This window comes from Musca autumnalis, unplaced genomic scaffold (assembly GCF_047663935.1).
Source record: "Musca autumnalis isolate F117 unplaced genomic scaffold, ASM4766393v1 scaffold_3, whole genome shotgun sequence".
NCBI classification, from domain to species: domain Eukaryota; kingdom Metazoa; phylum Arthropoda; class Insecta; order Diptera; family Muscidae; genus Musca; species Musca autumnalis.
This window is the reverse complement of record NW_027411866.1, coordinates 140,400,405-140,415,534: the sequence shown is the minus strand read 5'-3', so window position 1 is coordinate 140,415,534 and position 15,130 is coordinate 140,400,405. Positions and strand designations below refer to the sequence as shown.

At 42.2% G+C, this 15,130-nt stretch overlaps 1 protein-coding gene across 3 annotated transcripts in view; it reads left to right on the top strand.

The window, feature by feature from the left end:
* HERC2 (E3 ubiquitin-protein ligase HERC2) overlaps positions 1–14,131 on the top strand; it is a 55,422-nt gene extending 41,291 nt beyond the window's left edge. For all 3 annotated transcript variants that reach the window (XM_073974557.1, XM_073974555.1, XM_073974556.1), the window contains exons 8-14: positions 179–552; positions 617–7,987; positions 8,054–8,579; positions 8,653–9,136; positions 9,202–9,378; positions 9,452–9,873; positions 13,395–14,131. In XM_073974557.1, the coding sequence (XP_073830658.1) occupies positions 179–552; positions 617–7,987; positions 8,054–8,579; positions 8,653–9,136; positions 9,202–9,378; positions 9,452–9,604 (9,085 nt within the window). In that variant the 3' untranslated portion in view covers positions 9,605–9,873; positions 13,395–14,131. The remainder of the gene's footprint in view (positions 1–178; positions 553–616; positions 7,988–8,053; positions 8,580–8,652; positions 9,137–9,201; positions 9,379–9,451; positions 9,874–13,394) is intronic.
* The last annotated feature ends 999 nt before the right edge of the window (positions 14,132–15,130 follow it).

Sequence of the window (15,130 nt, the reverse complement as noted above, 5' to 3'; positions counted from 1 at the left end):
CAATTGCACTCATGAAAATTCGATGAAAAAGATGGGATCTTTCACGACTCCTTTCGCACTCATGCAAAAGAACCAGTGAAATCATGATTTCACATGGAATCACTTCCATTTAATTTTGCTGGGTTGTTATTTTCCTCAGAATCGTTTGTTACATGAAAATATTTTCTTCTTCTTTCAGTTGGGTTCGCGTTGAATGGTATACAGGGGCCACAAACTCCTATCGTATGGGTAAGGAGGGTCAATATGATTTGCGGCTAGCTGATAGCGCCCTAAATATTGTCTCTCCTGATACTGAAACGGAAAAAGAAGAAATCAGTTGTGACTCCTCGCTGAGTGGCGAATCTCATCCTACAAAACTGCTGCGTTATGCCTGCACAAAATTCCTACAAATTGTCTCTGTGGGTATTGGATTGCATTCCGAAAAGATGGATAAAAATGCTGTACGAGGAATTTCTTCAATGTTCCGTTCAATATTGAATCCTGATTCTACACTGGCAAATATTTGTGGTTTAGATAATTGGACAACATTGGGATTCTTGAAGGCCATTGCAGGTGAGTTTAAGAAAAGCTTTTTCCACATAATAATTTCTATTCGGCTATATATCTCTCATTTCAGGAGAATCACTAACCCTGTCAAAATATCTAACCTCTCCCATTTGGATTGATTTCTATATCAATCTCTTGGAACAACCCACAACACGCGAACAAGATGTTTTTCGTAAGATCCATTGTTTGCGATTGTTACAAATTGTGTTACTGCATTGGAGTGACGAAGGTGATTTGAACAAAATGACAGCCTTGGTGAGACAAATATTTTCCACCTTGGGAAAGCTGACCCTGTATTGCCCCAATGATTCGTCGTTATTGCAAACAACAACAGAAAATAAACCTAGAATTTTATTGACATCTTCACATTCTGGTACAGTGGCGGAGGAGATAATAACTCTACTGCGAAAGCTGCATACCCTACCCGTGTGGAATACAGCCATTAATTCCTTTCTATCACAAAAATTATGTGTGGCTGCAGAATTGTTCGGCGAAGATGGTCTGGATTTACAACATCTGGAGAATGAATATATTTTTGTAATGGGTGTTCTAACCACAATTGGTGGTTGTGATATAAGACCCCGAGTGGGTTTACAAGTTTGTCATGAAGGTACCACAGCCACAATATGTGGTTTTACCACCAAAGGCAAATGTTTGCTTAGCACCGATAATCAATCTTTGAATGGTGAATGTCGTAAGATTTCGCTAAGTGCGGCTTTGGAAAGTGCCGATTACTCCGTGTTCAGTCTTTCCCGTTTACCCATGAATGAAATGTTATTAAACTCCTGGTCTGTGCTTTTATATGGGCCAGGAGAACGCAAGGAATCAGTACCAAACGTTATCGATATTAGTCTATTGCGATCTCAGCAAATCCAATTGGCGGTTTTGAATGCAAATTGTGTGCTATATCGCCATCAAACATCACTGCGTAAGATACTCAAACAAAGATCGCCGGGGATGTGTTCTTATTCATCGGAGGAAAGTATTTCGGATGAAGAACAAACTGCAAAGGGTGCGGCAAATAAAGAGCAACAACATGATGGCAGTGAAGAACATGACCAAATTAATACTTCATCCGCACAATTTATGATGGGTTCAAATGAATCGGAACTACTTATTCAAAGTATATTGATAAGAGCCACCCAACCCTCACCCGTTAAGGCTTGTTACACCTACAGTGAATTGGCAACGGCAGCTTTAAATTGTTCCCAAGTCCTGGCATCTCATGTCCATTCGGAACTCAATGATAACTGTTCCTCCTCCTCGCGTAATGGTGCCGCAATGCCCTCAATGCATGCTACAATGATCCATGGTACTCCCATCTATAATATGGGAGTATATGATGAAGCCACTGGCACCAGCTCAACCAGTATTCCCTCAAATATTGAAATTAAAGATTCCGATACCACAATGAACTCATCCATGTCTCTCATCTCACAAATTATGGAAATGGGTTTCAGCAAGAAATCTGTAGAATTGGCTGTTAAACAATTAACCGTCTATCCCTTGATGCCCACACCCGAACAAATTGTTCAATGGATATTAGAACATCCTGATATTTGTAATAATACCATTGATCCGACAGATTACAATGATCCGGCAGATTTAATGGGACCTACACCATCATCATCAGACGCAGTGGTCGGCATTGGTGGCATTACTATTGCTTCCCATCAAAAATCCCTAACGATACAAGATCCTGAATGTGATTCAGATAATGATAGTGTTGATACCAGTTCGGACACCGTAGAGGGGTCCTCAGTGCAAGATCATCAATTTAAATATCAAACTCGTAAAGATTTCCAAACAGCCGACCAATATGCCATGTATGTACGCGGTTTAGTGTGTCCCGGCATGATTGTGCGTTGTTGTCGTGATTTTGAAGAAATTAAGCAAGGCGATATTGGTACAGTGTTGAAGGTGGACACAGAGGGTTTACATGATCTTAATGTACAGGTAGATTGGCAGCTGCATGGTAATACTTATTGGGTATGTTTTGTCCATATTGAGTTGTTGGAAAAACCCGTGGATAAATTGAGCACTTCTTCGGTGGCTAGTATGGAAAGCGGTAGTGGAGCAACATCATCTCAGGTGGTAATTGGTTCACAGGTACGCATGCGTGCAGCTCCCCGATACAAATGGGGAAATATCATGCGTGGCAGTGTGGGTACTGTCACAGCTGTGAATGGTAAAAATGTTTGTGTTGATTTCCCCCAACATCCTGGCTGGAAGGGTTCCATAAATGACATTGAAACAGTAGGTACCTCTGCCCAAGGTTGCACACTTTTGGGTTTGAATAGCCACACAGTGCCAAATGCAAGTGATCTAATTGAAGATTGGTCCAGATGTATACGTTCACTAAGTGTATCCTCCAATGAATCGACGGCCAAACATTTGTTAGACCGCAGCCCCAATTGTTGGCAAAGTTCTTCAAGTACCCAGGGAAAACATTGGATACGACTGGAGATGCATGAAAATGTCTTGGTGCATAGTCTATCGATCACAGTTAGTCCCAGTGACCACTCCCACATGCCATCTTTGGTTGTCACAAGGGTTGGTGACAGTATTGGCAATTTGAAAGAATACTCCTGGATATCAATAAAGATTACCGATACCACAGTGGCTTTAATGACAGATGTAAGACAATATTATCCCTGGATTGAAATAGTCATTAAACAGTGTCGCAACAATGGCATCCAGTGTAAGGTCCACTCCCTGAATATAGTTGGAAGACGTAAGCAAACCGATTTGGATTTAATGCTAATGAATGCCTCTTTCTTGGCTTGTGAATATGACAACCTATCAGATTCCAATCAAAATCTTTCCATGACATCATATGCAGATCCCAAATCGTCATCGCTGAGTGATCCACCATGCACCGTTATGGTTTGGGGTTTGAATGATAAAGAACAACTGGGTGGCCTTAAGGGATCGAAAGTAAAGGTACCCACATTTTCACAAACCATTAGCCGTTTGCGACCCATACACATTGCTGGTGGCTCAAAGTCCCTGTTTATTGTATCTCAAGATGGTAAAGTTTATGCCTGTGGTGAGGGGACCAATGGCCGCTTGGGTCTGGGAACCAGTGCCAATGTTTCCGTGCCGCGACAAGTTCCAGTTTTACATCAATATGTTGTTAAGAAAGTAGCTGTTCATTCCGGTGGCAAACATGCATTGGCTTTAACTTTGGATGGTAAAGTGTTCTCTTGGGGTGAGGGTGAAGATGGCAAGTTGGGTCATGGCAACCGTTTGACAATGGATAAGCCAAAAATGATTGAAGCTTTGCGTTCAAAGAAGATTCGAGATATTGCCTGTGGTTCATCGCACAGTGCAGCCATAACATCTGCAGGTGAATTGTATACCTGGGGTTTGGGAGAATACGGGCGTTTGGGTCATGGAGATAATGCAACACAATTAAAACCAAAGCTAGTGGCTGGTCTAAGTGGCAAGAGGGTGATACAGGTGGCATGTGGAAGTCGAGATGCCCAAACGTTGGCACTAACAGAGGATGGTGCCGTCTATTCATGGGGAGATGGTGATTTTGGCAAGTTGGGTAGAGGTGGCTCTGAAGGTTCATCGGTTCCCCATGAAATCGAACGTTTGAGTGGTATTGGTGTCATACAAATAGAATGTGGAGCACAATTTAGCCTTGCTCTGACACGCACTGGAGAAGTATGGACATGGGGTAAAGGTGATTACTATCGGCTGGGTCATGGTAGTGATCAACATGTTCGCAAACCTCAACCAATACAAGGCCTGCGGGGACGAAAGGTGATACATGTTGCTGTGGGAGCTCTACATTGCTTGGCTGTTACTGACACCGGCCAGGTATTTGCCTGGGGTGATAATGATCACGGCCAACAGGGTTCTGGTAACACTGTGGTGAATAAAAAACCAGCCTTGGTAATTGGTTTGGATTCAGTGTTTGTAAATCGCGTTGCTTGTGGCAGTTCCCATTCCATTGCTTGGGGTCTACCACAATCACCATCGGAAGATGAAAAGAAAGGTCCCGTACCTTTTGCCACCACCAAAGATCCTTTGGGTGGTACAAGTTTGGGTATATATGATGCCGAGCCAACAGTCTGTGTGGCACCATCCAGCAGCAGTGCAAATAGTAAAACCCCAACTAAAGCTAGCCTAAGTGAGACCCTACTATCGTTGGAAACCAATGGGGCACGACAAACTGCCTTGAATTATGTTCTCAATGCCATGAGCATTCTACAGGCCCGACAATTAATTGTGGCCGCCTTAACTAGTCATAGTAAAGTGAATTTAAATGAAAGACTGAGCAGTGATATTGATTCAGAAGCGGGCGGAGGGGGAGGAGGAGGTGGATTGATGGGTGGTGTGAGAGATACCCTCAGTAACCAAAGTAGCCAACAACAAATTGTCAATAATACCAATGAAGTTATAGCTCAAGGTGGTGGAGAGGCATTGGCTGATGCCTCTGACCCAGCAGTACATGAACCTTCACCAGAAGCTGAAATACCCAACAGTGTAATGCCAAGTTCTTCTACTTTGGATAGAGGTTCGGAGCGAATACGCTCGGATCTGAGTGCTTTCCACAGCTTAACAGGTTCCATGTCCTTATCAGCATCTTTATCTAGCACTGCACCGCACAAACATTCAAAAATGTCAGCCTCTGCAATGTCTGTTATGGCTGCGACGATGAACAATCAAGAGGAAATGATAAATGAAACATCCCTTACGGGATTGGATGATTTTACCTCTCTACTGGGAGAATCTGAGGCCAAGAGTTTGGTGGAATTATTAAAACTAAGTGTTGCTGGTCGCACTGGCCCCTCAAGTACTGCACAAACCATTGCCGAAACCCTTATAGCTTTAGGTTCTAATAGCCCCACAATTGGTGCTATGCTTTTGGAGACATGCATAACAGAATTGGAAGATCTCTGCACATCACGTTATAGTTTGGGTAAAGTTCCAAAGCCGGTGATGCAAGAAAGCAGTCATCCTTATGTTGATAATGTTACCACAACCGGCCATGTTAAGATACCAGGGGCTGAAGCTTTACGTCTCGAATTCGATTCGAATTGTTCAACAGAAAAACGCAACGATCCTTTGGTTATTATGGATGGTTCGGGTCGTGTTATCGCCATGCGTTCTGGACGTGAATTTGCCCAATGGGCTTCGGAGATACGTATACCTGGCGACGAAATGAAATGGAAATTCACCTCTGACAGTTCCGTGAATGGTTGGGGATGGCGTTTTTGGGTACATGCCATAATGCCGGCCACTACAATGAATGAACGAGGCTCAGATCGTGCAGTGCTCTCACAACCTTCGATGCCATTGGTGATGGCTTTGTTGGACGAGCGTTTGGGTCCCCATAATAATAGTGTTATGCTGCGTTTGGCTGCGGCCTTGGCTGCTTGTGCTCAATTAAATTCCCTAACAACAACTCAAAGAATATGGTCTTTGAAACGATTACATGCTGTGCTGCTGACAAAACATGCTCCCAAACCTTTGGATGCCTCATTGAATCCCATACTAATGCCTTTGATACCGGAACTATTGCGACAGTATGAATATGAAGAACCACAGGTGAGGGGAGGTATCCATCTCATGCATTCGGATTATTTCAAAACTTTGGCAGCCCTTGCTTGTGATATGCAATTGGACGCCGTGTTACCACCTGCCGATGTACACAAATGGGCGTGGTTTAAACGTTACTGCATTGCTGTTCGAGTGGCCCAATCTCTGATAAAACGAACCGAATTGCCAAAAGCATTTTGCATGGAAGTGCGAAAGAAATTTGCCGAAATGATGCCACAGCCGACACAACACTCGCAGGCTCATACACCTCAACCGGGAGGATCTTCAATGATGAACTCAACAACGTCCCTGGGATCATCGACAAGTACAGCTACCAATCCATCGCCACAACCTTGTCTGACAGCCATGGTAAATACGTTAACACCTAGCACTAGTAGCTTGATACAGTATATAGATACGGTTATGACATTGTCATTGCAGGAGTCAGGAGGAGCATGTGGCGGCGGTGGTGGTGCTTCAGGAGGTCCCATGACTCCCAGCTCAAGTGCGGGTGAACATTTACAGTTTATGCATGAAGATCATAATCTCTTTAAGACCGAACATGACAGCCAATTGCTGCAGTGGCTTAACAGACGTCCCGATGATTGGGCCCTTTCATGGGGTGGGGCAAGTACCATTTACGGCTGGGGTCATAATCATCGTGGTCAATTGGGTGGTTTAGAAGGAAGTCGCATTAAAACACCAACTCCATGTGAAGCTTTAAGTTTATTACGACCGGTTCAACTGGCTGGAGGAGAACAAACTCTTTTCGCTGTGACACCGGATGGAAAACTCTTTGCAACCGGTTATGGTTGCGGTGGGCGACTGGGTGTGGGTGGTACGGATTCCTGGGCAGTTCCCACATTGGTTGCATCGTTGCAACATGTTTTCGTAAAGAAGGTGGCTGTCAATTCTGGCGGTAAACATTGTCTGGCCCTAACAACAGATGGCGAAGTCTATTCCTGGGGTGAAGGAGAAGATGGAAAACTGGGCCATGGTAACCGCATGGGCTATGATCGTCCAAAACTAATTGAAGATCTTACCGGTATTGGCATTGTGGATATAGCCTGCGGTAGTGCGCACTCAGCTGCCATTACAGCCTCGGGTCACGTTTTGACTTGGGGCAAAGGACGTTATGGTCGTTTGGGTCATGGTGATTCGGAAGATCAGTTAAGGCCCAAATTGGTGGAAGCCCTCTTGGGTTATCGGGCCATCGACATTGCTTGTGGTTCCGGTGATGCGCAAACTTTATGCATTACCGATGATGACAATGTTTGGAGTTGGGGTGATGGAGATTATGGCAAATTGGGTCGAGGTGGTTCTGATGGCTGTAAGGTACCCGTCAAAATTGAAAGTCTTTCGGGTTTGGGTGTCATCAAGGTGGAATGTGGCTCTCAATTTTCTGTTGCCCTTACCAAATCTGGAGCTGTTTATACATGGGGTAAAGGAGATTTTCATCGTCTTGGTCATGGAACTGTGGATCATGTACGGAGACCTAAAAAGGTGGCAGCTTTGCAGGGTAAGAAAGTGGTTTCAATTGCTACGGGATCCCTGCATTGTGTGGCTTGTACGGATAATGGTGAAGTGTATACATGGGGTGATAACGATGAAGGTCAACTGGGAGATGGTACGGTTAGTGCCATTCAAAGGCCTCGTTTGGTACATGCATTGGTGGGAAAACACATTGTTAAAGTTACATGCGGATCGGCCCACACCCTGGCACTTTCCACGTCACAACTGTCGGAACGAGTTAGGCCACCACCAAATCCGCCATTGGAATATGATTTGGTTCGAGATTTGCCACCAGAAGCATTGCATGCACGTTTAGTACTGCTACATCATTTTTCAGAGCTCTTGTGTCCTTGTTTGGCCATGTTGCCAATTACAGGTTTGTTTAGTTTTCAACATTTTCATAGATGTTTGGATGTAATGATGTGTTTGCCTTTTGTTTCAGGTGATCTTAGCCTAGGAGCTCTAAAAGATGTTTTAGTTTACACCATAAAGGAGGCTGCCTTCCGCAAAGTCATACAAACCACCATGGTGAGGGATAAACAACATGGACCAGTCATTGAGTTAAATCGTATACAGGTGAAACGGTCACGCAATAAATCTGCCAATGGTTTGGCCGGGGTGGATGGCATGAAAAGTGTTTTCGGACAAATGGTACAAAAGTTACCGTTACTTACTCAGGAGGCTTTATCTTTGCCCCACCGGGTGTGGAAAGTGAAATTTGTTGGTGAATCCGTAGATGATTGTGGTGGTGGTTATAGTGAATCGATTGCGGAAATGTGTGATGAGTTGCAAAACGGTAGTGTACCACTCCTCATTGGTACGCCTAATGGCCGCGGCGAGGCTGGTGCGAATCGTGATTGTTTCTTGTTAGATCCTACATTGACGTCGGTTTTGCAAATGAACATGTTCCGATTTTTGGGTGTTCTTATGGGTATTGCTGTTAGGACAGGTTCACCGCTTAGTTTGAAGTAAGTTTGACAAAGTAAGTCTTTCTATGGAATTTATAATTAAATTATCTTCTTTGTTTGTTTGTTCACACAGTCTTGCGGAACCCGTGTGGCGCCAATTGGCTGGTGAACAATTACGACCATCAGATCTTACTGAGGTGGATCGTGATTATGTAGCCGGCTTATTGTGCATACGTAACATGGATGATGATCCGAAAGTCTTCAGTACCCTAGAATTACCCTTTTCCACATCATCGGCCAAGGGCCATGAAGTACCACTATCGACACGTTATACACGCATAACATCACAAAATCGCCATGAATATGTTCGGCTTGCCTTGAATTTCCGTTTACATGAATTCGATGAACAAGTTAAGGCAGTACGAGATGGCATGTCCAAAGTAATACCCGTCCCTCTACTCTCTCTATTCTCGGCAGCCGAGTTACAAGCTATGGTATGTGGATCACCGGATATACCGCTAGGTTTATTGAAATCTGTGGCCACCTATAAAGGCTTTGATCCCAATTCCGATTTGGTACAATGGTTCTGGGAAGTTATGGAAGAATTTTCAAATCAGGTAAAGTGGCTAAAAACGAGCAACATATTGTCGCAATTTTAAAATTTTCTTTTTCAAAATTTCAGGAACGTTCTTTATTCTTACGTTTCGTATGGGGTCGTACACGCTTGCCTAGGACCATTGCCGATTTTAGAGGCCGTGACTTTGTTTTACAAGTCTTGGAGAAAAATCCGCCCGATCACTTTTTACCCGAATCATATACCTGCTTCTTTTTATTGAAAATGCCCAGATATTCATGCAAAGTAACTAAACCCCTCCGTCTTCTTTGATTGGACAATTTCCGCAATTCTTCCTTCTTTCTTTCTTTCTTTTCAGGCCGTTCTAATGGAAAAACTCAAATATGCCATACATTTCTGTAAAAGCATTGATACTGATGAATATGCCCGTGTTGCTATGGGCGATCCCACCGAAGCAACCGGCAGCGAAGATAATAGCGATTTAGAATCAGTAGCCAGTCATGATGCCTAGAATGAAAACTTACAATTCGAAGAAGATGATTACTTCTGAAGAATTCAACACAAAATAACAACAACAAATATCAACAAAAAACAACAACCTGATGTTAGTGGACATTTACATATTTTTAAATCTACGTTTCAAGTCAATACTAGAAAAAAAATGGAATAAGTAGTTGTTTATATACATACAAACAGAAATGACCAAATATTTGGCCGTTACGTGACAACACACACACACACAAATATAAATCTAATGTACGAGCAAACAAAATAAAATTGGTAAGTAAGTAATTTTATCATAAAAGAAATTAAAAACATGAGTTTAAATAGTTAAAAATATGATCACAGAAAGCGTTTGACGGTTTAAGTTGTTGTTGTAGCAGCATATGAAATATTTGTAAGTTCATTTTACTGCTTAATCTGGCTCTGGGTCTATCTCCACTTCTAGGTATGTGGCTGCTCCGATGGGTTGTAACCACAAAGCTACTGGAGTTAGTTGAGTAGATTTGGCAGGAAAGTTGAAAAGGTGCAGTGTGTCATGCGTGCCTGTACCGCATGGTGGGCAAATGTTTTGCATGGTGTCATCAATCCTGGCCCTATAGGAATTTAGACAGTTTCACCATCCCGAGTGTAGTCAAGCCAAAACTACTCTGGTTTTGTCGTGGCAGCTGAAGCTCCTCAGCAGCGATTGATGATGTTCACCGAGGATCGCATTCACGCGATAGTTAGGGGTTCTCTCTTGTAACGTTGGACCTTACATTGTAGACCATGAAGATCCCCCCTGACAAGCCTGGGTGTGGGTGGGGAGTCCTATCCACCATATGTCCTATATCCACCATACCGTGAATGTCATCCTAAACATTCACGGTAATACTCGAGCAAATACAGCAACAAAGCATGCCATTGTGTTGCTGTACTGGAATAATCTTTGTCTCCTCATGTAGGTCATCCACGAAAGACATGAGGAGGCACTATGTTGCAGTTCTCAGGACGAAATTCTGAGAGGTTGCGTTGCACTAAATTCAAGGACCACAACGGCGCCGAACAGCTTACCACAAAACGTCCTATCACATTTAATGTGGTCAACGAGGTTACGCTGCATCCCAAGTGCTGCCTGCCAGGGCTTGAAGGAACTTGTTCATATTTATCTTTGATGTCTTTGTCAATTCCCAATTCTCTCTACATGACCTTCACAAGTCGCCATCATGAGGGCTGTCCAACCATAATTGTCACAAACATTTATATTTTTTCCTTCGTAATCAAGTCGTTGTAACTCTTCCACATTGTTCTCCATGGAATAACAATGATATTTCGCCACTTCAAAGGGATTTCTTCTCGTAGTCATGTGGTTGGATTGCTTCGCTCTTATTGTTTCTTGAGTATACTTGCTGCGTATATACGTTATATTCTCCTCTTTCGCATTGTTCCTCACCAGTTCTTCATAAAATTCCTTAATCTCATTTCCATCCACTCCTTGAATCTCATACTTCTCCCTCGTCGTCGTATCATGTGTTCCCAGTTGTGCCTGTTGCCTTCCCAGGGAAGGTACCAGGAGAAGTAGAGTTTAAACAGTTCCGGAGATATCACCTCACCTTGGGGAACTCCCTATTATACTCTACGGGACTTGGAACTTCTTGTTCCTGAATTCCATGTACGACTAGCGTCCACACATATAATTGATTAACCAACGTTTCAAACTTAGTCGGAGTGTAGTCTCCTTAATGTCCTCAAACAGGCTGGAGTGCTTGACAGTATCAAAGGCTTTTGATAAGTCGAGGGCCACCAACACTGTTCTATCGTACGGTTTTCGCTGGTTGAGTCCTCGACAAATTTGTGTGAAGTTGGCGTGCAGCGCTGTTGTCGTGCTGTGCTGTTTTCGAAATCGGTCTGTACGGTTTTGCTGCCATTCTTGTCTGGCTTCAGTAGCGACAGCTGCCCATTCTCCAGACTTCAGGGACGATGTGGGTGGCTAGCGACAGGTTGTGAATTTTGGTGAGATACTCAACTCCCGGCTTATACGACTGTTTCAACATTACCATGGAAATTCCATTAGGGCCCAACGCTTTGGACGATTTAGAGTTCCGGATGACATTCGTAACATGATCCATTGTAAATTGTGGTGGTTCATCTTCGACAGGAAGAGATCTAATGCGACGTAGTACTATTCTCTTCGACCTGTCACCCCCGCGGTGCTCGATAAACTGTCGATTAAAATAACTTGCGCACCTCTTTAGATTAATCAGCGTAACGTCGCAAAACGTGAATGAGGTCCAATATTCATTATTTCCAGGGGTTCAGGAATGACCTCACCGTTGCCCACAACTCTTCGGATGATTTATGCTCACTGAACAACCTTTTAGCTTCCAGTTTCAGTTCCTTGGCTCATCACACTCATTTGCTAATCACGCCGCCTTTACTGGGAAATTTGGTCTCACTTCGGATATTGACGAGCGGTTGTAGCAGTGATAATGTCTCCGAACGTGCTTTCTGCTACCCGAACATCAGAAAGGTTGGGCAGATCTCTGAAGAGGTGATTGATGAGCTCTCTAAAAACTAGGCCAATTAGTTTTCCCATGATTGATGAAAGTGCGGCGTTCAGAGGTGATGAAATCGATCGGTTTGCTGATGGAGACAATTATGGTTAGATGTTTTGACCCAAGAGAAACGACGACTTGTCAGGTGACGTCATTTGTCAAACCAGGGGACATGATGATTATGTCTGGCGAAATGTGACACTCTCCGCTAATTTTTGTAGGGGCGTCCTCATTGACCGAGAAAAACATAAGGCTATCAATCTGCTCAGCCAACGCTGTGCCCCTCTGGTCGTTTCCAAGGACCAAATGCCACATCTCATGATGCGCATTAAAGTCCCCCAAGACCAGACGGTTAGGACTTTCCAAAAGCGGGCTAATGTCAGGCTTATACACTGTGATACAGCTATTTACCGGTGGGATGTATACGTTTAGCATCTCTATCTCGGCAGTTCCACACATGACTGCTACCCTCATACATTCTATGTACGGGTCATTAGAGTTAGGCTCAAGCGTGATAGGTCTGTATTGAACAGACTGGTGCAATGGGGAAGCTAATCCCCACCTCTACTTCTGGTGCGATCCTTCCTCAGTACGTTGTAACCACCACAACGCTGCAAGCTGCAGTTGTTGTTGAGCTTGGTTTCCTACACCGCCGCGACCTTGATCTTCTTCCGATTCATGAAGTTCACTATTGCCACGATCTTACCTCTGAGTCCATTGCAATTAAATTGCAAAAAAGATGCATTTTCTGGGATTGGTACAACAACGGCTGATGGTTATTGCTGCGTGTACGGTTGCTGTTGGTGGGGACTGCGGGGGAGCTTCGCAATCTGACGACGATGATCGCTGGGGGCTGTGATCACGCAGCATACCGCAACATAGTCCCATGGACAAGTCCAGAACAACCCATGAGATGCACCCACCACAGGCATCTATTGCATATCTCCGAAGTTTGAGTGTGGTGGAAACGGATGTGGCAAACTAAACACATCCATATTGGTCCTGGGTTCTCCTGCGTCCCAGCACGGACCTAAAGAATTCGGAGACAGGCATTCCGTATAAGTTGTTCTCAACACAGAAAAACTTTAAAAATATGTACACTGTGGTGGCGGCCGCTGGTCGGACCACGGTGTTCGATTTATCCATAGATGAAAGTCTCAATACACATATGTATATTGAGGGTATAATTCTGTTGGCAAAGCCGACTGATATTTTTTACTTGTTATTACAATTTTTAATAACCTTTTTTTATATTTTTCATTACAGCACTGCGCTTAGATGTTGCAAAATCAAACTGATGAATAAAACAAAAAAGAACAAGTTAAAAACATAACCTCACAAATTTCCCAACTCACCATTAGTCTCGAACAATTGCGAACAGAAATTTTAAAAAAGAAACCAAAATTGAATTCAACTGAAAAAAAGGTTTGATTTCTGTTTTTTCCTTTTCTATAAAAAGCGGCACTTTACGCTGATGATTTTAATTCATGTAAACGTATATAGTATTCTTTAATCTACTTTTTTTAAATATAATATTAAATCTATTTATTTTTTCTACTCTAGTATTACACATAATAGACAAATCCTACAACTATATACATACACACATTATGTCTTTCCATTAAGAAACTAAAACTAATAAAAAGCTCCTTTTAGAAAAACAAAATACCCCTAATTATGTTTTATATATATTACAATTTGAAATTTAACCGAAATAATAACAAAGAAATTTAAATAAAATTTTTGAACTTAAAAACGTTTTATTTTTCTTATCTATCCCCCATAACTTGTAATAGTTTCTAGTATACAATGTAATAATATTGCAAATAGTTTAGTTCCCATACTACGTATATGAGTTGTGTTTGAAGTAAGTGTAGCTCTGTATTTAACTGTAAGTTTATTTTCCTTAGTTAATATATAATATTTTTTGAAATTGTTTTTTTTTTTTATTATTTTTTCGAATATATATGTAGTTGTGACACTACAAAGAATTTTTAGTTGAATTATTGTTTTTTTATTTATTTATTTTATTTTCAAATCGGTAAGCATGCCTTTATGAATAATAACTTTTGTGAGATAAAAATATAAATATTTATTGTTTGTTTTGTTTATTGTTGAAGTTCAAACAAAAAAACAAAATTCCAATAACTACCTCACAGGCAACTGTGTTGGTGTTTCTTTTCAACTCACAGAATTCGAAGAATTCTTAGTTGATACGTGCTGACATGTTGCAAAATATTTTGATTTTGGTGTTTCTTTGGAAAAGCCGAAAAGTGAGTGTGATTCTCATTCATATGAGAATACTTGACACTTAAAGAGTTCGGTTTTTCGCTAAAAAGGCATCATTTCAAAAACTGAGAAGCCAATTGATAATTCCCTTCGCCGGGATGAAATCATGATATTGGTAGCGATCAGAAAAATTTTGCAACACTGTCAGTTCGTTTTGAAAAACATTACTCTCTGTAATAGAGGGTAATAAATGAAGTTGAGCCAATGGGGGAATACTCCACTCAAACTATAAATATTTATTCTATTCTATTTTTGGAATCAAAAAACCTGTTTACTCCGTGAGAAACAACATTTTGTTTAAATGTCCAGAGAGTTTTAAAACTTCCAAGCGACTGAATTTTTAGTGTTACTCAAACTGACACTGACAGTTTGGAGGTTATTACACTTGGAATTTGATACGTTTAGGAATGTCTTTTTCGGGGTACGGTGAGTCATTTATATTTCGTTTTCTCAAACGGTCCATGTGCTGTCAGTTGATCCGTTCGACAGTTAGTGTGCCCTCCAGCCAGCCAGACAGACTCCAAATGGTCTCAAACGGATTTCGTCCAAACATACTTGGGTTGTAAAAACATTATTTTGATGAGGTACATTTTGGTGCCTCGCGCGAATATTTATACGTTCTTGTTAGTTTGAAGCATAGCCGACCAAGAAGAGCGAGCGCTTAAATTGTTTATGTGTGGGTAAAATTACACTGACAGAACAGGGTGATGATT